Genomic DNA, 27,792 nt, shown 5'->3' with positions numbered 1-27,792 from the left:
CTCTGTGGGTATGACATCCTTGTGAAACATTAGCGACATATATCCAAACTTATTGTTGAAATAATTTTTTAAAAGCAGGTTAGAAAAAACAGTTTATTTTGTAGTATCATATAAATAACTTGTTACAAAAATTGATTTTCAAAAAAGGTAAATCCACTTTTTGTGTGTGTATATGTGAGAAATTACTGCTCAAATTGTTTGCTCATTAAATCTGAACATTTCAAACAAATGAAAGGGTGGGGAAAACATTACACTGAACAAGAAATATAATAGGAAAGTAGGTTTGAGAGCGCATCTGAATCTAGGGAGAGGAACTGAGTCATGACAGAGAAATATCTCAGCCGTAGTGAAATAGGGAGATAGTTGCAGCATATGCAATCCTGTACATGGTTACTCAGAAGTAAATCCCAGTTTGTTTAATGGGGCTTACTCACAGGTAAGTGTGCATAGGATTGCAGTACTAATCTTGCTATCTAGACCATGGAGAAGGTCCTGTTGGCAAGATGACTGTTCTTCGTAAGGAACAACAAAAAATATTATTCACAATTCCAGCTTTGGGAAGAGCCTTGATAACCATCCAACTTTTGGTGGGTGGCAGAACCATAGCCATGCACTGCCATTTTCCACTTCTCGCTGTAGTATCTATGCATTGCATCTACAAAAGGATGGTGGATGGATCTTAGCAGCCAAGTGGTTGGTTGCAAGATGATAGTTGTAGAGATGGATGTGTAGAGTGAGGAGAAGCAGAGCACCCTCTCATTCACAGCTGTCTTTTTAATAAAAGAGTGCTGAGGCTCACGTTTGTCTACGAACATCACTCTCAGATCTAAAAGCCTGTCTCTCTAATTCTTGATGTGCAGAGATTCGTTGATACTCAGTCATGGTGGCAGGAAATGCATACTCTATATGCTCAGGGACACTTTCATTTACTCTGACTCTATGTGTCCCAGGGTTGAGTCTTGGCATCGAAAACAGATTAGCCCTGGCACAAATTAAGCCTCACTGGAGCTATTCCACTGGAGCTATTCCACACCATGGAAATCCTGTAGGCAGCAGAGCCTCACCCTGACTAGGGTACAGGTACCCTAAAAGCATATGTCTCTCTGTGCTAATATTCTATCTTCTATTTTTCTCCTCTCTGGAAAAAGGAAAGAAATGTGACTGCAAACAGCTACCCAGAAGGAACAGCTATTCAATCTTGCCAGATGGCAGCATCCACTTAATTTATGTTCAGGCGTATTCATTTAATTAAAAGAAATCGATACAAAAAAGGCATTTATTTTAAAGGGTTCTAAAATCGCAAATCACAATAGGCATTTGCCAAATTGATTTAACCCCCATAGTATGTAGTTAAGATGCACATAGCATTTATTATAAGGCTATGAAAACAAAAAGAATGTTAACTTCCAGAGTAATGAAAATCACAGAATATAATAGTACAGTGCTTTTGAAGAATGTCCTTTTAATTTTGTCAGAATCAAAATAGCTTCATGTTTGCTCTGGGTTTTCTTCTTTTAGTGTCTTTACCTGAATGCCTAATAGTTCTATACATGTTTAATAAACACTAAACTAATAGATCTTAGAAAACTAAAAGCTTATAGAAAGTGTGTCTGGATGTATTTACATCAATAGTGCAGTCTTGTAGGAAAGGCCAAGTGCCCATGGAGGCGATAGGGTTCTCACGATATATGCTGGGCCTTCTTTGCCTCCCTTGTCAATGTAACTTTGCAACTTCTTTTAAATACACAAAATGTAAATGTTCATATATACTCAATGGCACTTCAGCTTTGTTTGCCAATCGTAAGGTAGAGTTATTACCAGCTGAATGGGGGGAAAGAAAAAAGCACCAACCCAATCTCCTGCTCCTATGTCTTTAACAGCAACTCTGCACGGTATGGAGCTAAATATCACCACTGGTTAATTGAAGATATTATTCAAGCTGAAGCTGTTATTAAAGACACAGGAGCAGGCATCAGCAAAAAAGATGGCAACCCTACTTGCCACTGTTCTGCCTAGTCTATGATTACAATTATAATTACAGTTAATTTCATATTACCTTCCCCATAAGTTTCTATCTTCATATCCCACCCGCACCCCAAGAGTATGTGTTAAATACTTGCAGATAACCAAATGTCTTGTCTCTGACTTTCATTCTTTTGCTTTAAGATGCTCAACAAAGATTGGATGAGACCTTCAGTATTACAACGTGTTGGTGAGTTTAAGATTGTCTCAGCAGGGTAGCTAAATTAGACAGTTAATAGGGACTGTAAGAAGCCAATAATATAAAAATAACAACTCACTTCATTCTCTTGTAATAATTATGCTAGCTACTATATCTCTCTCTGTTCAGAAAGCCTCTAAGCTTCTATAGACGTCAAGTATGGACTCAGTCATTTTTTTGTTTGTTAATTTGTACACAAATACCTATTTGGTTATTTCCATATTGCTTATTATTTGTGGCTATATTTAATCAACACATGTTTTCTCTCAGAACATAAGAAGCTAGCTTGTCATTTAGCAAGTGACAAGTAATCACATTAGACATTTCAAAATGAAGGACTCTCCAGGGCTGAGTAGTCCAGCTTCTATCTCCTAGAGTGTAGTCATGTTCCTGAATGCTATATGGGACTGTGATGTGCTGGAATGACAGACAATTCCTCACAATAAAGGAGGAACATCCTTTTAAATGAAGGAACATATGGCATTTCTATGCCCTTTCCCATTTTAATTCTATGAACATTTGTATATATAACCAAGAGGACTTCTCTATTCTCAAAAAAGAACACAAGCACCCTGGCCTTAAACACCATGCATTTAGATGTGAGCTCCATTTATTTTTATGGAATCTAAGAATGGGTAAGGATCACACTCCAAATTGTCCATCACTTAAGACAATGGGGCTTGGGTTGACTCATCCCAAGAGCTGAATAAATTGACCCCATCCATCTGAGTCAGCCAGGCAAGGATCAGCCACAGCCATTAAAAGGAACAGGCTGAAGTGCTGCAGGTGCGGATTGCTTATGACTGCAACTCATGTTTCCTCACTCTGAGCTGTTACTGAAAGTGTGAAAACATCCTCAATCTTTTAACACCATTTCAGTTTAACATCAAATTTATCCATTTGCACTTCCTTCTCCTACTCCACTGAGCAAAGTGCTGTTGCAGTTCTCCCTTTTTAGTCTACCATGACTCTCCAATAGAAGGTCTGCTTGTAGAATTTTGCTTTCAGTTGCTCTTTATGTTACGATGTGGGGGGAAATATAAAGGCCTTCATATATCAGTTGAGCATGATGCCCAAAGAGTCCTATTTATGGAAAAATCCATGCTAATAAATTGCATGGATAAGGGAAAACTTCAGGTGATTAATGAATAATGTGTCAACCTCCAGAGAATACCATAATTCATTTTTTATTCAGTTTGGCATCTTCATTTTGATGCCAGTATGTTAAAGAGTGTATATAATATTTATGCACAAGCTGCGGGTGGCTTACTGTCATTTTATTGACAAGGAAAAACACTTTGTCAATAAAATGCAAAGTCCTAGCTTGAATAGCCTGCTACTTAGTGTCACTGATTCTGGGAGGGGGAAAGCCCGCTACTTAAGCAGTCAAAGTATCACAGAATGAGCATTGCTAATCCAAGCTAAATCAACTTAAGCCATCAAAGTGAATTTGCTTTATCAGGAGAAATGTACAATCAGGGCTTGTTCACACAATGCACTCATTCAAGCTTCCTTCCGCAGCTTATTTGGCACAGTGCAGTTTAAAGCCCACCAACTTCTCTGCCCTGTGAATACTCAGGATAGCATTGCTCTACTGATGCCCCATCCAGCTGCTCTTGACTTGACCAACCTAATGCATTTCAGAACTCACTTTAAAATGGTTGATGACAAGCTTCACACGCACTAGGTTATTTCCCCCTGAAGTTTTCACTTCAGAAGCTGCCTGGCAGGAATCGTTCCTAGGTTCTGTCCTGCTTCTTGCTTTTGGCTAACTTCACCAATTTGGTCTGCTCTGGTATCATCTTCTTTCAGCAGCCCTAATAAAAGGAAGGAGGAAGAAGCCGAGGGCGTTTTTCACACAGGGCTTTTAGCTCCCATCTCCTCCGGAATGGAGGATATGTGTCCACATATCAGCCAGATTTACCCCAAAGTGCCTACGAGCTATCGGGGCACACTTCACATACGAGTTGGGTTTTTCATTGTGTGTAGCCCGATTTACATCTAGGGTAAAGGAATCCTCTTTTTGCGTCAGTTTTTTTGGGTCAACTTCGAACTCGCAGTAAATGCGTGGTAAAGCCTGCTGTGTGAAAAACGCCCTGGCAAGTTCCATCAGCATTTCATGGAGCTCTTTGGGTGTGCCTCATTCTATCCCTCTGTCCCTGAAACCACTTGGGTTTGCTTCTTTATATCTCCTACTATTTGCCTAAAACAATCCATCTGCCCCTTCCCAAGCCTGGATCTGCACTGAATTTAGCCTTGTCCTATTTTTGTTTGCTCCGTACTTGTCCCTGATTATACCCAAACTTTTATCCCAGCCCCCCGATTCAGTTACATCACTTACACCCCACCAAGACATTGCCTTACTTCTATAAACCCCCGCTCCCTTGCTTGACCAATAAACTGTTTCTTCAAGGCTAAAAATCCATTCAGTTTTAGCCAGGGCAATGGGAGAATCTAAGGGCTCTCATGCAACAGTGTGCATGTGGGGGGTGGTGGGGGGAGGGCAATTGTGTGAAGGCTCCTGTTGCACCCCTGCAGGCCCTCAAAGTCACATGCATTGTTAGTCAGGATGTCAGACAGTGTTCTGAGAGTTTGTAAGCATGTGAAACTTCACCCAGTCTCCTTTAGCTAAGGGTAATTAAACATTCAACTTGGTCAAGTTATTTGCACCACAGGAGTTTGTGCAATAACCTGCCAAAAATTACAGATGGCAATGTGCAAAATAAATAAATAAATGAAATATCAATTGATTATTTCTGCATCTTCTATATGGACATTGTAAAGGCATCTACTGACCTGGACTGTGGGCTGGTTCTGATAGTCTATGAGTTCTGTTCTCATCTTAGGGCCAAATTACTGGTTACATTAAGCCCATAATTAGTGCTGATGGGTTTAACATTCCTTTTAAAAACAGAAGCCATGGGGGGTGATTTCAATAACTGACCACAGGGGGCCTAACTCTTTGCCCCCATCACATCTCAATCTAGATGGCTTTTGTTGACTAAGGAAAAAAGATAGTAGCCATGGGACCACTTTGTCACCATGGGTTCCAGCTTGGGATGATGGTGGTGGCAAAGCCCCCTTGCCACAGTCCTTATCAAGATCACCCCGTCCCATGGCTATTTTTGAAAGAAACGTTAAGCCCATCACATGAATGATGGGCTTAATATAACATGCAGTTTGGCCTTTAAAGGCTGGAGACTGACAGTGGATTTTAGGAAAACTAAAAGCAGTTTCAGAGAGGTTTTTCCTCTCATGACATTCAGTCATTTATTTCATCTTACTGTTGTCTCTGCTGAAAGAGGGTTTCAGACCTTTTCCTTTGGCAAAGGTATATTAGGGGGGGAAATAGATGTTCTAAATGCAGTCTTTTCATCCTGGTCAACATAATAACCATAGGACAATGGAGCTATAACCATAGGAGCTAAACATACTGGCTCTAGCAATCAAAATGGGTGATACATAGTTTCGTGCATTTAAATTCTTAGAGGCATTTTCGTCTGTGATAATGGCTTGGTACTGTCAGTACTGCATAATAGAGGGATCTGCCCCCTAGCTCTCTGATGTCCTTTGTAAAGTTCCCAGGAGCTTTTCTAGTACCAGATCTGGCCATATTGGAGCTCTTTAATAACAGATGTGACAGTTGTATTGATGATTGCCCTGCCGGGTATCACGACCACAAAAGACTTTAACCAGGATTGACAGGGCTAGAAAAAGGGCAGATTAACTTTTACTTGGACCTGAAATACTCTGTGCCTCCTCCTTACTTCTTGTTCTCAAAGTATCCTAAAACTATATAAACAAAAAAATGTAAGTCATAAAATCATATACAAAAAACTATAAAGACTGCATCTTCTTTAAAGACAAAAGATTTACTAATTTGTTAAAAATAAAATAAAATAAAATAAAGCTTGTGAGGAGGTCTGATAGGACCCCCAGTTGACTCTGGAACTTTTGGTTTTGTTGGGTGTTCACACCAGGTGGATGAAAGGGACATACTGTTAGAGAGAGGCTGCACAAGTATTTCATATAGGTTCAAATTATCCCTAATCATCTTAGTCCAACCTTTCCAATGTATTAGTCTGAACCAATTATATAATCAATACTTGATCCTAGCTCTGAGCAAACCAAGCTGGCCTTGTTCCCTTGCTCCATGGTTCATCTCAGAAGAATGTTATTACCTCCCGTAACATTGGCACAGTTCTGAATATCACCTCTATAAACAACCCACTTTGAGGCATCCAGTTGTCAATGTGGACTCCTCCCCACCTCCCAATGTACTAGTAAGCAAGGCTGAACCTCTCTGCTCAGTGGTGGGTGAGTAATAAATTCAGCCCCTCAGATGCACCAGCACAGGTCTACGCTGAAATGAATGGTTGGACTCTCACTGATAACTGTGAGGCGGGGATTGTGACGAAAGTAAGCCACTTGGAAAACAAGACCTACAAATTCAGCTTTCTAGATCACTTGCCTTGCTCCACAAATACTATATAGGTACATTAAAAGAATAAACCATATGTATCAGTTGACAGAGAATGCAAAATTGCCAATGGTCATCGTATCTGCTTTCTCACTCCATGCTTTATTCTATGACCTCTATATAAAGAGGCCTCAGTGGCTGACATCCTGACTAACCATACACCCGCATGTTGGGAATTAGTGTCCCTGAGCTCTACAGGGCTTATTAGACCAGGAGGGGGTGGGTTGATTCTTGCTGATCTTCTCCCTCCCTCTGCAACACCTGAAAATATGTCCTCGGATCCTGCTGGGGGAAGGAGAGACAGATGGAAATCCCACCACCTTGCACAGTAAGTGCTGGAGCTCAGGAAGTTCTCTGCAGTGGGGGCGCTTCTTCCTCGTGTGTGGGCACGCAGTCAGGATGTTGGCCACCATCTCTATCATGCCGATGAATCAAGTGCTGATATGTGAGTTTTGCCCCTCCCTGGTTGCTTGTCTGGTTGCGACTGCCAGCTCTTCTTCTCGCTGGGAAACCAAGTGTTCTGCTGCCATGTCAGGCAGTGAAGTATTTGTTTTTCAGAAGGAGGAGGTGGCAGCAGCAGCAGCAGCCAGGCATGTAAGCAATCACTGAAGGGCAAGACTGACATATCACTTTTGGTTTGCTGGTATGCTAGAGAGAGACATTAACATACCAACAGATCTCAGAATGTGTACACAGTTTAGTGAGATCTCTCTCTCTATATATATATCACACATCTTCTGCCTTACCCTCTTCCTTGTTTTATTTCTGAACACACTCTTTCCAGATTGCCTGTGCTTTCCAGGAACAGAATTATGCTAAATGTTGTATTCTTTGTGGTACATTGCTACGGTCACACATGGTGAACCCACTGAGACCTCTCCCCTTCCACACTTCTTTCTCCTTTCATCACTTGATTGTCCACTACTAGTATGGATTAATTCTTTTAAGTGAAGTGGCTAATTCAAGATTAGCACTAGAGCTTGAATGGCCACTAGGATCATATAAAGTCTTAAATATCTGTATGTTTCTTATTGGCAGATTATGGCTTAGAATGAGCTATACCCCATCCCTTTTAATATTAATATAATAGTTAAGCTACACCACAGTGCATCCTAACAATGGGGACTTCCAATACATAATCTACAGAAAATATGTCTGAGCTGAATAATTAAAATACAGTAAGATTATTTGGTGAACTGTAACAGTGAGATAATCCAATTTACAAGATAAGCAGAACCAGTTAAAACTATTATTTTGTTGCCGTTGTCCTTCTGTTCCATTGCCATTGTGCCTGTTTGCCTGCCTAAGTAAACAGGATGCACTAAAAAAAAGAGAGAGAGATGTTTTCCCATTAGTTGCCTCGTGGAAGCTCAAAATTATATTTGGGACAGCGGGGGGGGGGGGGGGGGAATGACATTGGATCCACAAAGACTGCAGTCACAAAAACAATTTGAACTGGTAGAATAGAGAACCCTTTCAAAGAATTGTGGATAAATAGAAAGAAAGAGCAACATCACACATTTCAAATGCTGTTTCTTGGAAATGAAAAAGGCAACATATTAAGAGTCTTTATCACTGTCCACTCCACCATACATATCGGCCAGCTTTTTAAACCGAGGTCCCCAATCACTGAGGTAATCGTAGTCCTGGTCTCCATCCGTAGTCACCGACTCCAAGGAGCTGAGGGACTCTGCCACAGAGCCATTGCCTTCATAAGCATAGGTTGCTAATGAGTCATAAGGGGGTGCTGTTGGATCCGTATCATTCTCCTTTAACCTTTGGCTAATGAAATCTCTGACATCAGTGTTATCTCGTACCACTGGAGTCCGGCGTGGCATAAAAAGCGCTTCTGGCACAATGTCTCGGCGCAATTTATTGTCTTCTATGGCTTCAGGGTTTCTCAGTGTGCCAATATCAAATGCCTGGGTGTCTTCCTCTCCGCCACCTTCATCATTGTAACTGACAATGTTGTCGCGGATGTCCTCTTTGGAAATGATCAAAGGCTCTTTCTTCCGTTGCCGTCTCAGAGCTGCAAACAGCACCACGGTAACTGAAAAGAAAAAATAAAGCAGAATTGGGTAAGAGAGAGGGGAGAGGGAGTTAATTTGCCACCCAATTTGAACACACACACACACACACACACACACACACACACACACACACACACACACGTTGCTTGAATCTTGTCTTTGACAAGAAGCATTGCCAAACTGCACATTCCAAATTCGCATTCTCACACTGCAGCCAATCCTATTATGTTCACAGTGGGAGCTGAAAATAGGATAAATACTAGGGGAAAGGGGGATTTCAGGCTAAAAGGAAGATGAAGCACAGCTATTTTTTTATCATCAGCATTTAAAAAAAACTTTATGTAACTATCCTTTTGAAATCACAAATGAGTTTAAGGGAAGACAAGGAAAAAAACAACCCAGTTTGTTTTAAAATGATTGAAGTGCACTAATGCTGAACTAAACTGCTTTGGAATTTGTTCTAAGGAAAGTATGGACTTAGCACACTTTTCAAAGTGCAATGACATAATAGTTATATAAGAAAAAGAAACCACTGGGTTTCTTTTTTTCCTTTCCTTGAGATTTTTTTTTGGGGGGAGGGATTGGGCATGAATTAAGTTAGAATTACAATCAAGACTGTAATTTTAATCTGTTCCACATGTGGAATGATACCTATAATTTCCAGAAGAGAGAAAATATTTCCTGTATACTCTGTGTGTGTGTATCTATCTATCTATCTATCTATCTATCTATCTATCTATCTATCTATCTATCTATCTATGGGGGATAACTACAAAGGTACTATTTTTAAAAAATTATGAAAATATTACTTCACCTTCTTCTATTATCATCACTAATATTGCTGTGTGTGACTCCTTGAATAGAGGGGTGGCCCAAAGTAATTAGTCCTGGCAGTGGGCCACCTTGCAGTGAGGGATAGTAGATGATAGATGGCAGGGATGTGCAAAACATGTTGACGTTGAAATATTTTGACTTGAAATGGGCCATTTTCAGTATCTCGAGCTCGAAACAAAACACCCTTTAAATGAAGGGCCTGTTTCAGGCTCGGAACAAAACAATCCCATTTTGATTCAAAACATTTCAAGCACCATTTTGTCTCAGTGTTTCCCCCTTTTCTGGCACTGGATTCCAATGGGCTTGTAATCTCCTTGCTTCTTGGTTGGCTTGGTTGGCTTCATACAAATCAATTGGCAACTGTGCCCCCATTGGCTAAGGGGAAGGAGGGGGAGCCCAAATGAGGGATTTCAAAATGTATAAAATGGGACTGGGAGGCAGAGAGAGCCTTTAAAGTGTGCTTCCCTTGAAGAGGATACATCAGGAGAGGAGGAAGTATCAGAGACTGCAGCCGGAGAGAGGAGACTGGTGGTGGCAGCCTAGGCTTGCATTGCCCAGTAGAGAGAGAGAGAGAGAGTGACAGAGAGTGCCTGCTGGCTTATCTCTCTCTCTCTCTCATCTTTTACCTTTCTGTAGTGCCAATCAATTGGCCAGCGTGGTGTAGTGGTTAGAGTGCTGGACTAGGACCGGGGAGACCCGAGTTCAAATCCCCATTCAGCCATGAAACTAGCTGGGTGACTCTGGGCCAGTCACTTCTCTCTCAGCCTAACCTACTTCACAGGGTTGTTGTGAAAGAGAAACTCAAGTATGTAGTACACCGCTCTGGGCTCCTTGGAGGAAGAGTGGGATATAAATTTTAAAGAATAAAATAAATTGCTGTCCCCACCTATATATATTTTTTTAAATTCTACCAGCAGCCCAGTGGCTTTAACTGGGTGCTGCTGTGGATTTTTTCTTCTTCTAGCCAGCCCACAGTGGTTTTAATAACTGGGGTGCTGTGCTGACTCTTTTTTTCTTTTTTTTGTGCAGCTCCAAGCTGTACCTTTGCTGCTGCTGTATGCCTGCCCTGAAGTTCATTTTTTATTTGTACAGGCTGGTGTATTCTGTGATTTCTGTCTGGTGCCTAGCCTGCCAGGCTCTCGCTCTCTCCCTGGTATTCCAAAACCCCGCCCCCCTTCAGCTTTTTATTTTTTGCGTGGGTGGGTGCCTGCCCACCCGGTTAGCATTTTTAAAATCACCTGCTTGCCCATTTCTTTTGTGGGTTGGGTGGTGGATAGCACCCATCATGCTTTCCCAGTTCCCACCCCTCCCACTTTGGTGTCCCTAGGAGCTACCATGGGGAACAATGGGGTGTTTTGAGGTTCCCCATTGTTCCGTATGGCCAGAACAAGTTGCACTCACAGAGTGCACACAGGTTTTGCATTGCAATTTGCAATGCGTTTTGCAACCCTGCCTTGAGAAACACTGCAGAAACACACACTAAAAGGGAATCTGTCCCTTCCAATACAGAACACACATCTCAAACACAGTCAAAAATGGCCCAAAAAATATCACTGACCCAGAATCCACTGCCAGTCACAGTGCCTGCACTGCAGTAACATCCCTCTCACACAATTATGACTTCTTACTTCCTAGCATTGCAACAGCTGCCGCAGCAGCTTCCTGACTTAGAAGCAAGCACAGCCATAAGCTCAACTAGAGCAGCTTCAGCCGCATTTTGACTGAGTACTTCTTGCAATACAGATTGCAAAACAGATTAGAGCAGCGACTGAAGTACAAGTTATTCTCAAGGCCAGACATGGAGCTCATCACAGCAATCACCAAGAAATATTACACACACACACACACACACACACACACACACAGACTGCCACTGTCCATTTTTCGCCGGAACACTATCTCACAAACAAAACAAACCACAACTCAAGAAAGGTTCAAGGCAGACACCCAAGTTCTGCCTTTGTCAATCTGAGATCCAGCAAAACCAGAAAGTTATAGCTGCAATAGCACCGCATATTATACTCAGTGCTGAGAAAACCTTCTTTCCTTCCATCCTGCCTGCTACAGAGAAACAGGAGGAGAGAGTAGTCATCAGCTCTGAGCTCAGCTGTCTGAAGACTCTGAAAAGGATGCAAGGAGCAGAAAGAAATGTGAGCAGCACTCTAAGATGTGCCCCTGAGGGATGGGGCAGTAGGTTCTAGGTTCCCTCCCTGGCACCTCCAGATAAAGGATGAGGAAGAGATTCCTGACTGTAACCTGGGAGAAGTCTGACTCTGTACTGTAAAAAATACTGAGCTAGATGGACCAATGGTCTGTCAAGGAATAAAGTTCCTAGACTCCTACCATGAGACTAACTTTTTTCTTGTCTTCTTCTCCAGTGTATTTCCCATGACACTGCTGTCTGCCTGCCTGCACCTGGATAACACCATGGCCTCAGATTGGTGCTGGGCCTTGGCTGACAGGTGGGTCAGGGCACCAGTCCATCTCATCATGGGCCATGGCGGTGGCGTGAGTGTGTGTCTGTATGTGTCAGCAGCACGAATGGGCAGACTGTGACACATCTGGTTTGGGGGCTGGCCAGGGTGGGGAGAACTGCCAGTAGTGTTGCAGTGGGTAGCGATGACTTTGAGTCACTCACCCTCCATGGCCAGCTCTGGATAGCCCAGCGGGGGGAGGTTGGCCTTCAGGAAGACCAGCCTCCCAGCGTGAGGGATGGGGTGTCACAACGTCCCTGGACATGGAGCACACCCTCTCTCTTTCGACGTTGCTTGGCAGGTATGGGAGGAACCATGCAGCAACCGTCGCCAAGTCTGACCAGACTTATCGATGCTTTGCCCAAAACTGGGTTGGCCTGCCACCAGCTCCTACAGGAACTGAAGAACGGTTCGGCGGTTCAGCCCTGCTGCAGGGCTCAGTGGGCTCCTCCCATACCCCTGGCAAGGCACCAAGGAAACCTTCTGTGAACCACCAGGTAGAACACTGAGGTGGAACAACTGGCTCCCTTGGTCCTGCCAGGGACACCCTGCTGCTGGACCAGGAAGCAGTAGTGATGCTGCTGCTAGGGGTGGACTGTGCACTAGCAATAGGGGCTCCAGCACACTCCTCCTGGTTGCACCCCAGCCTCCTCACCTGGGCTCGCCTAACCTCTTCAACCAGGAAGCCCCTCCACCTGGGCAGCTGGTCAGAGGTGACAGCTTTGCCATGCATTCTTGGGTCACATAGGCAGGGCACCAACCCTGCATAAGATAGTCACCAGCTACAGCCACTGGAGGGATGCTGTGCTGGGGATGAATAGGGCCATTAGCTCTCTGCCTGCTCAATAAAGAGAATCACTACTAAAAAGGTGCCTCTTTGCTCAGTTAGCAGGACCAACCCTTGGGACTCGTGTGGAGGCCGGCGGGGGTTGGAGGAGCTGATGCTACCCGACCCCCTGTGGCTGCTGTGAGTACAACTTTTTAAATAATCGTACTGCACGGTAGGGGCTTCGAACCGGGCCAGAACTAGCTTGGCTCAACCTAGGTGAACCTTTGAACCAAGCCGGTTCGAACCAACCCTAACTCGAGCCAGTTTGCACATTTGAACAGGCAGGAATCTCTCTCAACCCTATCTTGGAGATGCCAGGGAGGGAACTTGGAACCTTCTGCATGCAAGCATGCTGATGCTCTTCCCAGAACGGCCCCATCCCCTAAGAGGAATATCCTACAGTGCTCAGATGTAGTCTCCCATGCACATGCAGACCAGGGCAGACCCTGCTTATCAAAGGGGACAATTCATGCTTGCTACTACAAGACCACCACTATTTGGCTGGTGGTCATCAGGTTGTACCACATGAGATTTCTAGGCAGTTCAGGCATGATTCTTTGCTATTTCAAGCTCCTCCCCATTCCCCAAATTGGAAGAGAAGAGCCAGGAATCAATCACACCCCCCCCGCAAGAACAATACTTAAATTAAACAGCAGTAGCTTTACTTTTCTGAACCCCACAGGCCCTTTATCTCCTTTTCTGCACAAACTGGAAGACAGATGAGCAGGTGTGTAGATAATCCAAAGGAGAAGCCTTCTGAGTGTGTAGGTGAATCTCAGATATATACTGTAAAACTATTTATATATGGGCCAAGAAATCTGGCAACTCTTTTATAGGCAGGGCTCCTGTTAACATGAATACATACGTGTTATTTCAAAAGCACGTAACCTTTGTATCCCCCTGCTCTTGTCTTGTTCTCTGAGAAACATGGGAGAATATTTTTAGATAAGATGCAACTTGAAAATGTGTCTGTGAAGCAGAAGGGCAATGGAGATGGCTATCCTGCTTGACATGAGGTGCAAATGCATACTCCAACAGAGATGATGAAGATTCTTAATTATCTGCATTACGCTAATGCTTTGAGATCTTCAGTGGTGATTAACCAAGATGGTCTGGAGATGCCATTTAAAGGCTTTAAGCACGTGCATCTAAATTCTGCAAGTGTGTAGTGAGCATAAGGAGGAGGAAGACTCCTTAGCCATCCTTTGGCTACTTCTCAGGAATCTGTCTTTGCCCATTATATTGTGATTGGTCTGAATCAGGAGGGCAGTTTGTAAGCACTGCACAGTCCCCAAATCAAAGAGGTGGCCTGTACAGCCTGTGTGTGTGTGTGTGTGTGTGTGTGTGTGTGTGTGAGAGAGAGAGAGAGAGAGAGAGAGAGAGAGAGAGAGAGAGAGAGAGAGAGAGAGAGAGAATTGTTGGAGATGGAGTTCCAATGCATCGAATTAGCTATCCTAATGACCACTAGGGGCATTAGGAGTAAAGGTAGTTAGTGAGGATCTCTTTACCTGTCCCTGCTAGCCTCTACTCTACGACCCCTGTCTTGACTCCACAGACACTTCCTGTAGTGAGTCAGTCCTCTTCCTTTCCTCTTAGAGAGCAGATGGAAACCTCTTTCTCTCCCTACCTATTCATTATGTAGCTGATAGATAGGACAAGGTTGTTCCTATCTCACATGTATTTCACCAGTAAATATATTTTGTTTAGATTGTACAACAATCTCCATGTGTGTTCCTTAAATAGCTGCAACAGCTAAACTCTGCACTCTGTAACTGGAGTGGTAGCTTCTAGGGATGTGCACGAACCTTTTTGGAGGCACTTCCATGGGCCTCTGAACAGGTCTGAACACTGGGTGGGTTTGAGGTTCGAAGGCAGCAGGGGTGTGTGTCTCACTTTAAGGGTGAGGGAGGGTGCACTTACCCCTCTCCCCACTGGCACTCGGTTCTGGTAAAGGCCTTCGGGGCGGCAGTGTACCTCCCTGCCGCCCCTTCCTCCTCTTCGGCTGGAAGTGGCCATGAAATGGCGTGCGCACCCAGTACTTCTGGCCACTTCTGCCAAAGAGGAGGAAGGGGCAGCAGGGAGGTACACTGCCGCCCCGAAGGCCTTTACCAAAACTGAGCACCAGCTGGGGGAAAGCAGGGGGAGGGGTAAGTGCACCTTTCCCCGCCCTTAAAGTGAGACCCCCCCCACCCCCTCGAGCCACCCCTGCCCCGTTCCATGCACATCCCTAGTAGCTTCTTTGGTGCTTTGCTAAATAATCACAAACCCCAACATTTATAAGCATATGGAACATGAAATAGGCGTATCCTTTGAAACAATTAATGCTACTGGCAATACTTCCTGGAGCCATTCTCTGCATTATAAAGAAGGAGGTGGCTAAACTTAGGAGGTTGAATTCTGTAGCATTTCAGATTGAAGGTGAGAGGTTATGATTCTGAATGCTTCTCCATGTAAAACCATACCTGCATATCAGAAACTAGCAGACCAGTGAGAAAGGTATATTCATTATATTTATATAACTCTGGGATCTTAAAGCAGCATACAGAAGATTCTCCAGCAGTCTCCCATCCACTTATCAGATCCAGAGCTATCTAGTGAGCCTTCACCCTGATCTGTTTATATGGAGGGGAGGGGGGATTAAAAATGACTCCCATCGGCAATTTGAAATATTATAGTTCAGACTGCTATCATCTCAGTCTCAGCAAGTGAAATGTGTGTGAGAGGGGGCCACTGCAGGTCTCTTTTTCTGGGCCTGCAAAACCCTGAAGCTATGCTTGATCAGCCTTAAGATGTTTCTAGGGATAAGTGTGGGCAATGTTGAGTGATGCAGCCAGCAAAGTTCCTCAACACTGTTCTGCCACTTTGCTGGATCAGGGCACATTTGCAACATAGACAGAAACTGGTTTAACAGTTCTGTGAGAGTGGCTAAGGAACTCTAACCTATTTCTCAGCAGCCTCACCTAACCACAGTTTCCAAGATTCTTTGGGGGAAGCTGGCTAAACTGGTATAACACTGGCGTTTATATTTTGAATGTACCCCCAGACTGAGTCTTTGGCTCCCCCCACCCATGCTCCCTTAACACAACTTAAACTATCTGAACATGGAGAGGCAAGATAATATTGAGTTTTGTCGTAAAAATGTGTACATGAAAAACATGAATTAGCCTGCTTTTAGATTCCTACTGTAAGAAATCTCAAGTACTTCATCAGTTCTGAAGATATGCTTTGAGGGGTCTTTGGGTAAAGCATCTTCAGGGGGCCCAATTAGCCTAGAAGGGAATGCAGACTGAGAGTTCTTGCATTCTGCCTTCTGAGTGCTCAATTCAATGTGAATATGGTGGCACTGTTGAGGTAGTAGTGGGTCCATTCCCCAGTCTTGGCGCCACGGTCAATGTGTGACCTCACTATCTTCGGGAGCTGAATGCTTCATCCCTTATTCTGATTAAGCAATATATTCTGCATGGCCTGGTTTGTTTTCTTCTTGTAATGCATTCATGATAAGTTCTCCCCCACCCTGGAGTTGTCTTTTGCTAAATATTTGTGCCCCATGTCATCCAGTAGACAACAGCTCAAAACCTCAGAGCTGATTTGTTTTTATTCTGCCTCTCTAATGTCAATCTGAATGAGATTTCACTGGAAGAAATGAATATTCAAATTAGATTTGTGCAAATCGCTAAGCTCAGCTCCAAATATAACTGTGTTTTTTGATATTCAGATTTGTTTTAAAGTGAACTTGTAAAATAAGCCCTCTTAATGCTCAACGAAATATCAAAATAAGTGTAAAGCCACGTTGTTGTTCTTTTGCCCTACCCTCAGCAATTCTTAGAATTATCTGAGGTTTTGCAATAAGTAGGCTGGGCTTTCTCAGGCTAAAAGTAAAATCTTCCATATTAACATAAGCAAACAAGGAAACAATAGACCTCACACACAAAAATGATCTGCCTTTGTTGCAGCTAAAAATGGAAATTGTAATTCAATTTTTTCCATGCCTTTGTTTCATGGTGCTGAAATTGCATATACAAAGCTTGAAAGCAGATAGAGAAAAAGACAATGATGTAGCAGCAGTTAATTGAAAACCAGATTATGCTAAACATTCCCTCCACTTCACCTCTGGGGCTGGAAACTAAAAAAGCAATGGTAGTTTTTGACCCACACTACTGATAGCGGCCTCCTGCACAACCCAAGCAGCTAGCCCTGAAACCTGTGCCATCTAATGGTTTTAATACTGTTTTAAAAATATTGTTTTAAAAATTTAAAATTTGTTGCAATGTTTTAAACTTTTGGTTTTTGTTTTAAACTGTTTTACCTTTTCTGTTCTTATTTTGTAGTAAACCGCCCAGAGACGTAAGTTTTGGGTGGTATAAAACTATGTTAAATAAATAATAATAAAATAAATCTTCAGTGACATCTTCTGAAGGAGCAGAAGAAGCCAGGAAAAAATAGCACAGGGGAAAGAATGGAACCCTGCAGAAGGAAACCCTTACTGGTGTTTTGATGGGGGGAAAACATCAGTAAGATGCTTTTATTGTTCTGGGTAACTTCAGCATCCATACTGAGGCTGCCTTGTCTGGGGTCTGCCTTGTCTGGGGAAGAGAGCTGGTCTTGTGGTAGCAAGCATGACTTGTCGCCTTAAGCTAAGCAGGATCTGCCCTGGTTGCATACGAAAGGGAGACTAGAAGTGTGAGCACTGTAAGATATTCCCCTTAGGGGATGGAGCCGCTCTGGGAAGAGCATCTAGGCTCTAAGTTCCTTCCCTGGCTTCTCCAAGACAGGGCTGAGAGAGATTCCTGCCTGCAACCTTGGAGAAGCCGCTGCCAGTCTGTGTAGACAATACTGAGCGAGATGGACCTATGGTCTGACTCAGTATATGGCAGCTTCCTATGTTCCTATGGGGTGGCTCAAGATGTTATGGCTGCCATGACAACCATAGGGCTGTCCTAAAATGTTGTTGGCCCAACACATGAACTGGGGCACACCCTGGATCTGCCCCCCCCCCCGACTGGACAGGAGGATGGTGATTTGAAGGTGGGGGGTATGTCATCTATGCCCTTGTCATGGTCAGATCACTTCCTTCTGAGTTTTAGTGTCTTAGAGGCTCTAAAATTATAAAAATGGTCCACCCCTGGAGACTGATGGACTCTGATCGATTCCTGAGGGCTCTGGGGGATTTTCCAGCTGGTATGGGAGGTGCTCCTGTTGAAGCTCTAGTTGCTGTCTGGAATGGAGAAATGGCTCGGGCGGTTGACACAATCATTCCTAAGTGCCCTCTTCCGCAAAGCAGAGCCCGTGCAGCACCTTGGTATACACCTGAGCTATACCAATGAAGTAAGCTGGGAGATGGCTGGAATGCAAGTGGAGGAAAACTCGGGGTTAGTCTGAGCAAACACAGGTTAGAGCTCATTATCAAGCCTACTCTGTTGCAGTGCTGGAACAGAAGAAACATTTTTCTCCCATTCCCCATTGCATCCTCTCAATGTTGTCCAGCTGGGCTTTTCTGGGTGGTGTGTGTCCTTTTGTAATCCAGCCCCAGGCAAGATGTATTAGAACCTCGGTAGCACGCTGTTATACATTTGCACAGCACTTTGAGGGGAAAGTTGCTTGCATTCACCATGGGTTGGACACTATTGCTGATGCAGGATATTTGGGAGAAGTGCCCAGAGTAAAAGCTGGTCTAGTTTTGCTGGAGGAGTTTTAATTATTGGTCCCTGAGGATGTGAACTTAGTTAAGTTCAGATGACCATATGCATGCTTGAATCTTGCCTTTCATGGCTTATTAAATCTAGTAGGGAGGGAATTTTTAGCTGGGTCCAGCAGGTTATAAACGCCTCTAGATGAGAGAGGGAGTGGTCCCAGCTCCATTGAAGGAAGCTATTTTTGGACCATGCCTAAAGAAATTCAGTCTGTACCCAGAGGATGTAAACAACTATAGGCCTGTGGCCAATATTCCCTTCCTGGGCAAGGTGCCTGATTGTGTAGTGGCTGACCAGCTCCAGACACTCTTGGAGGAAACAGACTATCTAGATCCATTTCAATCAGGCTTCAGACCCGGCTTTGGAACAGAAACAGCTGTGGAATAATCTGTGCAAAGACATAGAGAGAGGAACAGGGAGTGCAACCATGTTGGATCTCTCAGCAGCTTCAGACACCATTGACCGCGGTATCCTTTTGCATAGGCTAACTGAGTTTGGTGTGGGAGGCACTGCTTGGAGGTGGTTCTACTCCTACCATGAGGCCTGTTTCTAAAAGGTGGTGCTGGGGGATTACTGCTCAACCCCTTGGCAGTTATGCTTTGGGTTCCGTTTCTATGGGGTTCCATTATTTCCCCTATGCTGTTTTAAGATCTACATGAAACCGCTTCAAGGGGGTCATCTGGAGATTTGGCATGAGGTGTCATCAGTATGCGGATGACACTCAGTTTTATCTCTCCATTTCATCAGATGCAGGTGAAAGTCCTGAATCGGTGCCAGGATGCAGTAATGGGCTGGATGAGGCTGAACAAGTTGAGACTTAATCCAGAGAAGACAGAAGTACTGTTGGCCAGTGGTTCCTCTGCCCAGGTGAATGATGCTCAGCCTGTTCTAGATGGGGTTGCATTCCCCCGAAGGACCAGGTTCACAGTTTGGGGGGTGCTCATCAATCCAGCACTGTCACTAGAGGCTCAAGTGGCCCCTGTGGCTCAGAGTGCTTTTTATCAGCTTCGGTTGATATGCCAATTGTGACCTTACCTGGACAGAGATAGCTTGGCCACAGTTATTCATGTTCTGATAACCTCTTACTTGGATTACTGCAATACATTGTACATGGGGCTGCCTTTAAAAACAGTTTGGAAACTGCAGCTGGTACAAAATAGGGCTGCAAGTTTATTAACTGGAACTGGACATTTTGAGCATATTATGCCAGTGCTTCACCAGCTGCACTGGCTCCCAGTCCATTTCCTGGCCCAATTCAAAGTGCTAGTGTTAACCTTAAAAACCCTAAATGGCTTGGGACCAGGTTATTTGAGAGAGTGCCTTGCCCCATATTTCCCAACCATATGTACCAGTCCTTAAGATCTTTTTTGGAGGCCCTCCTCCGAATGCCTCTGCAAAATGAGGTGTGGCAGGTAGCTTCTAGGGAGAGGGCCTTTTCAATTGTTGCACCCCGTTTATGGAATAGCCTCCCCAGTGAGGTTCACCTGGCTTCATCACTTTGTTCTTTTAAATGACAGATGAAGACCTTTTTGTTCATTCAGGCCTTTTAAATTTTGATCTGATTTTAACTGATTGTTTAAATAATGTCTTTTAAATTGTTTTCATGTTGTGTTGTAAACCACCCAGAGAACAATTTTCATGAGGCAGCTAACAACGTTTTTATTATTATTATTATTATTATTATTATTATTATTATTATTATTTAACACAACCAGACAGATGTTATTGACTGGTTTGTTTTATACAGACATCGAGTCCTTCCCAAGGACCTGGGATGGCTGAATTTTATTGTCAATGTTGTTGCTGTTGTTATAGATATCGTTGCAGAATATTATATATTATTTTACACAGTCAGACAGGTGTTATTGACTGGTTTGTTTTATCCAGACATCGAGTCCTTCCCAAGGACCTGGGATGCCAGAATTTTATTGTCAATGTTGTTGCTGTTGTTATAGATATCGTCGCAGAATATAGGCTGTTCCCAGTAAAGCTGCTTTTTGTAATTGGCTGATGGTGATTTCTGTGGCCCCTATGGTGTTGAGGTGCTCTTCAAGGTCTTTTAGAACTGCACCCAGGGCGCCAATGACCACTGGGATTATTTTGGTCTTTTTCTGCCACAGCCTTTCAATTTCAATTTGTAGATCTTTGTATTTTGTGATTTTTTCTATTTCTTTTTCTTCTATTCTGCTATCCCCTGGTATTGCTATGTCGATTATTTTGATGATGATGATGATGATGATGATGATTTACACAGTCAGACAGGTGTTATTGACTGGTTTGTTTTATCCAGGCATCGAGTCCTTCCCAAGGACCTGGGATGGCTGAATTTTATTATCAGTGTTGTTGCTGTTATTATTATAGATATCGTCGCAGAATATAGGCTATTCTCAGTAATGTTGCTTTTTGTAATTGGCTGATGGTGATTTCTGTGGCCCCTATGGTGTTGAGGTGCTCTTCAAGGTGTTTTGGAATTCCACCTAGGGCGCCAATTACCACTGGGATTATTTTGGTCTTCTTCTGCCACAGCCTTTCAATTTCAGTTTGTAGATCTTTGTATTTGGTGATTTTTTCTATTTCTTTTTCTTCTATTCTGCTATCCCCTGGTATTGCTATGTTGATTATTTTAACTTGTTTTTCTTTCTTCTTGACTACAGTTATATCTGGTGTATTGTGTGGCAGATGGTGATGATGATGATGATGATGATTAAACTGGAAACATGGAAGCCCCTTCAGATTAGGGATGTACACAAATGGCTTGTGCAGGCGTGGACGGGGAGCGGTTCCCTAAAAAAGTCAGAAAGCATGTCCTTACCTGCTCCACTGCATCACCGCCGATTTTCTGTGGTGCAGTTCCCTGTGGCCTGCACACAGCAACCATGTCTGTGCTGACGCCATGTGCAGGCTGCAGGGAACAGTGCTACAGCCATGCAAGGCCTTTTGTAGAGTGAGTATCGGGCCTGGAAAAGTGGCAGGGTGACAGTGGAATAGGTAAGGACCTGCTTACTTGATTTTTAAGGGAACCGCTTTCTGCCCTGCCAAATGGTTCCAGCTGCAGATGCCTGAGCCAGTTTGGCACTTCCTAAGGGAGGTGCCAAACCAGTTCTTGCACATCCCTACTTCAGATCCCAGCCTAGGTTACTGGACATCACAGGACAATGATGGATCTATCACATTTAGAAACATGATATTGGTGGCTGGTGCTACAAGTCAGAAGGGTAAAGTGGATTAGGGGTGTGCACAGAACCGCAGAGCTGTGGTCCGGCACTGTGGGGTGGGTTCCTTTAAGGGCGGGGAGGGTTTACTTACCCCTCCCACCGCTTGTCCCCCTCCAGCGCTCGTATTTCTTGTAATATTTGGGGCGGCAGGATACCTCCCTGCCGCCCCTTGTCCCTCTGCAATGCAAAAGGCTCTGGCAAGCCTTTTACGTGCGTCAGGGAGACGTGTAGCTTGCGCGCGACGTGCGTGTGCGCAAAAGGCTTGCCGGAGCCTTTTGCATTGCAGAGGGAGAAGGGGCAGCAGGGAGGTATCCTGCCGCCCCAAATATTACAAGAAATATGAGTGCTGGAGGGGGACAAGCGGCGGGAGGGGTAAGTAAAGCCTCCCCGCCCTTAAAGCTACCCCCTCCACCCAAACCGAACTGGCCAGGTCTGGACGATCCGGAGGCCTTTACAATGGCCTCCGGACCAGTCCGGACCCATCCCTAAAGTGGATGAGCTGCAAATATTATGGTGGGGGTGAAGATCTGAAGAGTAGTACTTTCTGGCTATGAAACTCTAGGCTATGTGGACCTGAACTGCAGCTGTGTACAGTTGTGTCAGTACACACTTGCAGAGTGCAGTTATGATTAGTGGTTCTGTGAATCTATGTTGTTTATAAGTAGGTTATGTGTTTGTGTGCTTCAGGTTTAATGGGCATGTGCCAAAACATGTGGTATGTTAATGATGGTTGGCTGTATCTTTGCCTTAGTGGCCATTTGCAGTAGGTTCTGACTGTGGCTAACATGGGTATGACTGAGGCCAATGGGTGGTGCCGAGGTGGTTTCAATGTCTGTACAATTCAGATCTTTCAGGCATCAGTAACCACTGAAGACATTTTGCCTGTTTTCTCATAAACGTACAGGCAGGGGAAGGGTTCAGGACATCACTGTTGATTCAGGACATCACTGTCGACATCAAGTCAATTTCGACTCCTCTCACCCAGAGAACTCTGTGGTTTTCTTTTGGTAGAAAACAGGAGGGGTTTACAGTAGCCTCCTCCCATGCAGTATGAGATGATGCCTTTCAGCATCTTCCTATATCGCTGCTGCCTGATATAGTACCTGCGGGGATTCGAACCGGCAACCTTCTGCTTGTTAGTCAAGCATTTCCCTGCTGTGCCACTTAAGGTGACTCTCGGGTAGGGCAGTGCTATTCCAGGTAGGGCTGATCGTGAGAAGCGCCGGGATCTCTCCAGATCCCAACAATCCAATGCCGGGTAGCCCAGGTTTGAAACATGGGCTAAAAGTGAGGTAGAAGGATGCACATATGCCTCTTACCTCACCGCCTGGTCATGTGGGTGAGTGGGCTGCTGGCAGCTCCCTTCCAGCTGCCGGCAGCCATATTTACCAGAGAGCCAAGGGGAAGGAGTATTCTGGCAGCCAGGGATATCCCAGGGCACTGCAGGACATCTGGTAGCTGGGCTGTCTCTCCCCTGCCTGCTGTGCTGGTCACTGCCACACCACTTGTGTGGTGTGGCAAGAGTCCTCTGGGAACTCCTGCCTCCCCAGCCTCAGTGCCCAGAGTTGTGAGAATGACCTTTATGTCTTTGCTAACTACTGCTAACTATGGACTCCAGCTAACTAGGCAAAAAGGCACCTTTTAAAGTGGTGATTCTCTTTTATGTAGCAGGGAGAGAACAACTGTCCCTATCCAACCCCAGCACAGCATCCTTCCCAATGGCTGCTAGTGTTTCTACTCAAAGTAATAATAAATATCCATGTCTGCATTAATGAGTAAAACACAGATGCAGACATGTTCCACCAATTCTATGGGAGCATCCCCGCCCAACTCATGCAAGTCCTTTACCTAGCAATATAATGATGCAGAGGAGAATTGCAATCAGAGCGCCTGTGCTAAGGCCAGTAGGGTGGATCAGTGCTTCAGCATTGCAGGACAGCATTTTGCCTCGCTGGTCACAGGCACACACTCGAATCGTCACAGTTTCTGTGCTACTCTGAATTGGGTAGTCGTTGTCCGATATTACCACAGGCAGGAGGTACATATTCATTTCATGTCGGCTATATCTGGTTTTCTTGGTGAAGATCCCAGCTGTATTATCTGGAAAGACAAACCAATTCTATAAGAAATGTGTTCCTTCTGAATATCAACACTCAAAGAAGGTGGAAGGGGAATATAGTGTATATGTGAGTATACCTCTGTTGTCCTGAAGGGTGAAATTGGAGCTACTGGCTACTTCAGGAGCCAATGAGAATGAAAATTTGTGTCCTCCGAAAGAGTCATCTTTGTCAACAGCACTTAGGGTCTGTATGAGCTAAAAAAAAAGAGACAACATTATTATTAGATTATAATTGTGGCGATAAAGTACCAATACCTTATCTATATATTATTGTTTAGAATAATAATAATAATATTGGAGCAAAGAGGCAGCTGCTTTGAAAGAAGTGGCTTCCATTCCAGAGATGTAGTAAAAGATGAAGAGTGATCCTCTCTCACTGGCTGTCATACTGTTCAATGGACTGTCCATTGAAGAGGGACACACATACATGGCTAGAGAGCCAGCCAAGAGCTCATCTTTCCTGGCAGTGGAGGCTCTGTGCATACTTGATTGATGATTGATTAAGTGCCGTCAAGTTGGTGTCGACTCTTAGCAACCACATAGATCGAATCTCTCCAGGATGATCTGTCTTCAACTTGGCCTTTAAGGTCTCTCAGTGGTGCATTCATTGCTGTCGTAATCAAGTCCATCCACCTTGCTGCTGGTCGTCCTCTTCTTCTCTTGCCTTCTACTTTCCCCAGCATTACGGACTCCTCAAGGGAGCTGGATCTTTGCATAATGTGTCTGAAGCATGATAGGTTGAGTCTAGTCATTTGCGCCTCGAGTGAAAATTCTGGATTTATTTGTTCTGTGATCCATTTGTTTGTTTTCCTGACTGTCCATCAAAAGTATCCTCAAAAGTCTTCTCCAGCACCAAAGTTCAAAAGCGTCAATGCTTTTTCTATCTTGCTTCTTCAAAGTCCAGCTTTCTCATCCATAGAGTGTCATGGGAAAAACCATGGTCCATGGTCAGTGCATACTTAGCTGGGTATAATTGCTGCTGCACTGCTCTTGCCATTATTCCCAATGGCAGTTATGGTGCAGCAACCATTACGCACAGCTGAGCGTGCACAGAGCCTCCTTCACCTCTGCTGCCAGGAAGGATTGGCTCTTGGCTGGCTCTCAAGCCATGTGCACAAGTTCTTCTTTGATAGATGGCCTGCTGCACAGTATGTCAGCCCATGTTTGGGGGGTTCGTACAAAGGGGGAGTATACATAGTCACCATACCCGTTTGCTTTTCAGTGTTTTTTCGATGTTTGCTTTTCAGGATAGAGCACACACATCCTTGCTGAGGTTATGCACATCCCCGTGCTTCAGAGAGGTGTATAGAGGTGCGAGAGAGGAAAGCAAATTACTCACACCTCTTTTCTGAGTGCTTTACTAGAACATGCCAAGTGGTTCTGATTATTTTTCAGTATGGTTGTAAGGATAAGGTTGATGTCTGCAGCTTGCATGGGGGTGAATCATGTGTCTAGTATGGGTGCACATCAGATTACCTGCAAACGGCTGCAGAGACCCAAACACTGGAAGCTGCATGGGAAGGATGAATCCAAATGTGTGTGTGTATACACACACACACACACACACACACACACACACACACACACACACACGGCTCATTTAACAAGCAGATCTTGCAGCTAGGAATGATTTGGTGTCAAGTGCCGATTCACATTGCACACCATTTGTCCAGACATGCAGGTGATTTATCAAGAGAAGCACTATGTAAGCAGATACAACATCCCTTTGTTAAAGGCAGCAAGTAACAGAGATGGTAAACCAAAATACATAGGCAGCACTCACACTGCCCTATGTAAAATGCAGTGTTGCATCAGCTACAGAATGCCAGCTGTAATCAGACTCAAGATAGCCACAGTTTGATTTCACTTAGCAATACTGACAGTTCCTCGCAATGCAAAGTGAGCACAAGGCTAATGCTTAACACAAATCCTATTTGTATTTATTCAGTTATTATGGAGCGCAAACCTGCTCAGCCTTTGCATTTTCACAGACGAAAGTCTCATAAAACATGGCAAACTCGGGGGCGTTGTCATTCACATCTAGGACTTTAATAAATACTAGGACGCGGCTGCTTTCCTTTGGATTATCTGCAATGATACAAAGAGAGGGATGTTTTGATTAAAAAACAAATATTCAGTATGACTTTGCATAGAGATGCTGCTGCTGCTGCTGTTGATACAAGACATTTGTAGGGCTAATGCAAGCATCTGTGGGGCTAATGCAAGCGTTAGGGTTATTTGCATGTACAAAGAAACAGAATTGAAAGTCTCTAAAACAAAGCTAGTTATACGACATCTATTTTTTAAAAACATTATTCAGTTTTCAAAACAATTTATAATTTCACTTACAAAATCAATTTCAGCCATACCCCATATTCCAACCCCCCTTGCACTTATAAAGTGATCCCTCCACATTCCCTCTTAATTCTACAAAACAAAAACTTATTATAGGTTTACGAGCTATAATGTGAAGATGAGCTTAAAATACTTATGTGCTATGATGTAAGCAGTATAACAAATTTTAAAGCATGTCCAAAAGTAAAGATGTTTTTTTTTCTCACTTTCCCTACTTCTGTTGTATACCATTTTCTTCTTTAATCTGGCTTCAAGCCTCCAGTGTATGTCTCTACACAGATCATACTGAAATTGAACATAACTTGCACAGAGGGCTTCAGTTAAACATACTGAAACTAGGTTTATCCATGCAACAGAGTTAGGTGGTAGAATCCTGAGCTGATAGACTGTTCCACATCAGATTACAAGTAGGCATTTTTGAATACTCCCACACAGATGAAGAAGAAGAAGAAGAAGAAGAAGAAGAGGAGGAGGAGGAGGAGGAGGAGGAGGAGTGTGTGTGTGGGGGGGTTACTCCTTGTAAAATAAAGAAGTTCCACATCAGGCAGAAAGGTTCTATCTCAATCTGCTCCTCACTATGCTAGTTTTATACCTGTAGGGAATTACTCAGGGAAGCATTCAAAAGTGCCATTTCTTATCTGTAGTCTGAAGTGGTACAATTCAGCTTCTATCTTCCTCATTCTGTTTTATGTGTGCAACAGGCCTGCTATGAAGGCATCAAGCCCTGCTTAGAAAGTGCCTGAGGTACATTGCAGGAGAGGTGTTTTTGGCAGCAGGTGTCATACCAGGAGCCACTGAGCCCCCAGGATGCCGGATGCCCATCCTAGGGCTTCTACTGGCTCTGCACCCCCACTGGATTGCATCCACTGTATCTTGAAGTTCTTCAGAGCACACTAACCCTAGTGAACTTCCTCCCCCTCTCCAGGGAACTCTGCAAGAGGCTCCTTTGCGCCACTGATGTCACTGTGTTGCTGCCTCTGTAGGATCCATCAAGCTTTATTATGGTTCTTTTTACCTTTGCTCACCCTTTGTATAGATCAGTGGCTACGAGTCTGAAAGTGGCAACATTTTTAAACATAGCAATGTAAATAGGAGAAACTTGCTTAAAAATGCACAATCGATATTCTCTCCTGTACACAAGCAATCTGTTCTTGAGTGAAAACTATCAGGAACATCACTTCCCAATGTGCTGATGCAAATTCTGACCTTCCTTCCTCCTTCCTTCCAAGTCCCTTTTCTCCAATAAATAAATCGCTTGACTTTGGTCTCATCAATGTAACCTAATTGTCACCTGATTCTTCTGTAAAAATGTGTTACTATATGGAGCAGGCAGCTCCTTCCTCTCAATGAATAATGTAAACACGCCTCTTTTAGTTATTCATGTAGCGTCTATCAAGCCAGGGACTGAATTCCTAAATTTCTCTTGATCTTAGCTTTGAAGTGCTTTCTGTGGTGCAGTTGCTGTTTCACCTTTCATAGCTTTCAGGGCATAGAAAATTCATCATTCAAAACAACCTCAGATCTCTCATCAGAAAGGCAACTGCA

General features: G+C 43.9%; 1 protein-coding gene across 6 annotated transcripts in view; it reads right to left on the bottom strand.

The window, feature by feature from the left end:
* Positions 1 to 79: 79 nt before the first annotated feature.
* Positions 80 to 27,792, bottom strand: part of LOC128324989 (cadherin-6) — a 278,253-nt gene continuing 250,540 nt past the window's right edge. For all 6 annotated transcript variants that reach the window (XM_053250290.1, XM_053250293.1, XM_053250289.1 and 3 more), the window contains 4 exons: positions 25,859 to 25,980; positions 23,970 to 24,087; positions 23,622 to 23,873; positions 80 to 8,751 (listed from right to left, as the gene is read on the bottom strand). In XM_053250290.1, the coding sequence (XP_053106265.1) occupies positions 8,261 to 8,751; positions 23,622 to 23,873; positions 23,970 to 24,087; positions 25,859 to 25,980 (983 nt within the window). In that variant the 3' untranslated portion in view covers positions 80 to 8,260. The remainder of the gene's footprint in view (positions 8,752 to 23,621; positions 23,874 to 23,969; positions 24,088 to 25,858; positions 25,981 to 27,792) is intronic.

The sequence above is a fragment of the Hemicordylus capensis genome, chromosome 4 (assembly GCF_027244095.1).
Source record: "Hemicordylus capensis ecotype Gifberg chromosome 4, rHemCap1.1.pri, whole genome shotgun sequence".
Lineage (NCBI taxonomy): Eukaryota > Metazoa > Chordata > Lepidosauria > Squamata > Cordylidae > Hemicordylus > Hemicordylus capensis.
This window is presented reverse-complemented; position numbering and strand designations above follow the sequence as displayed.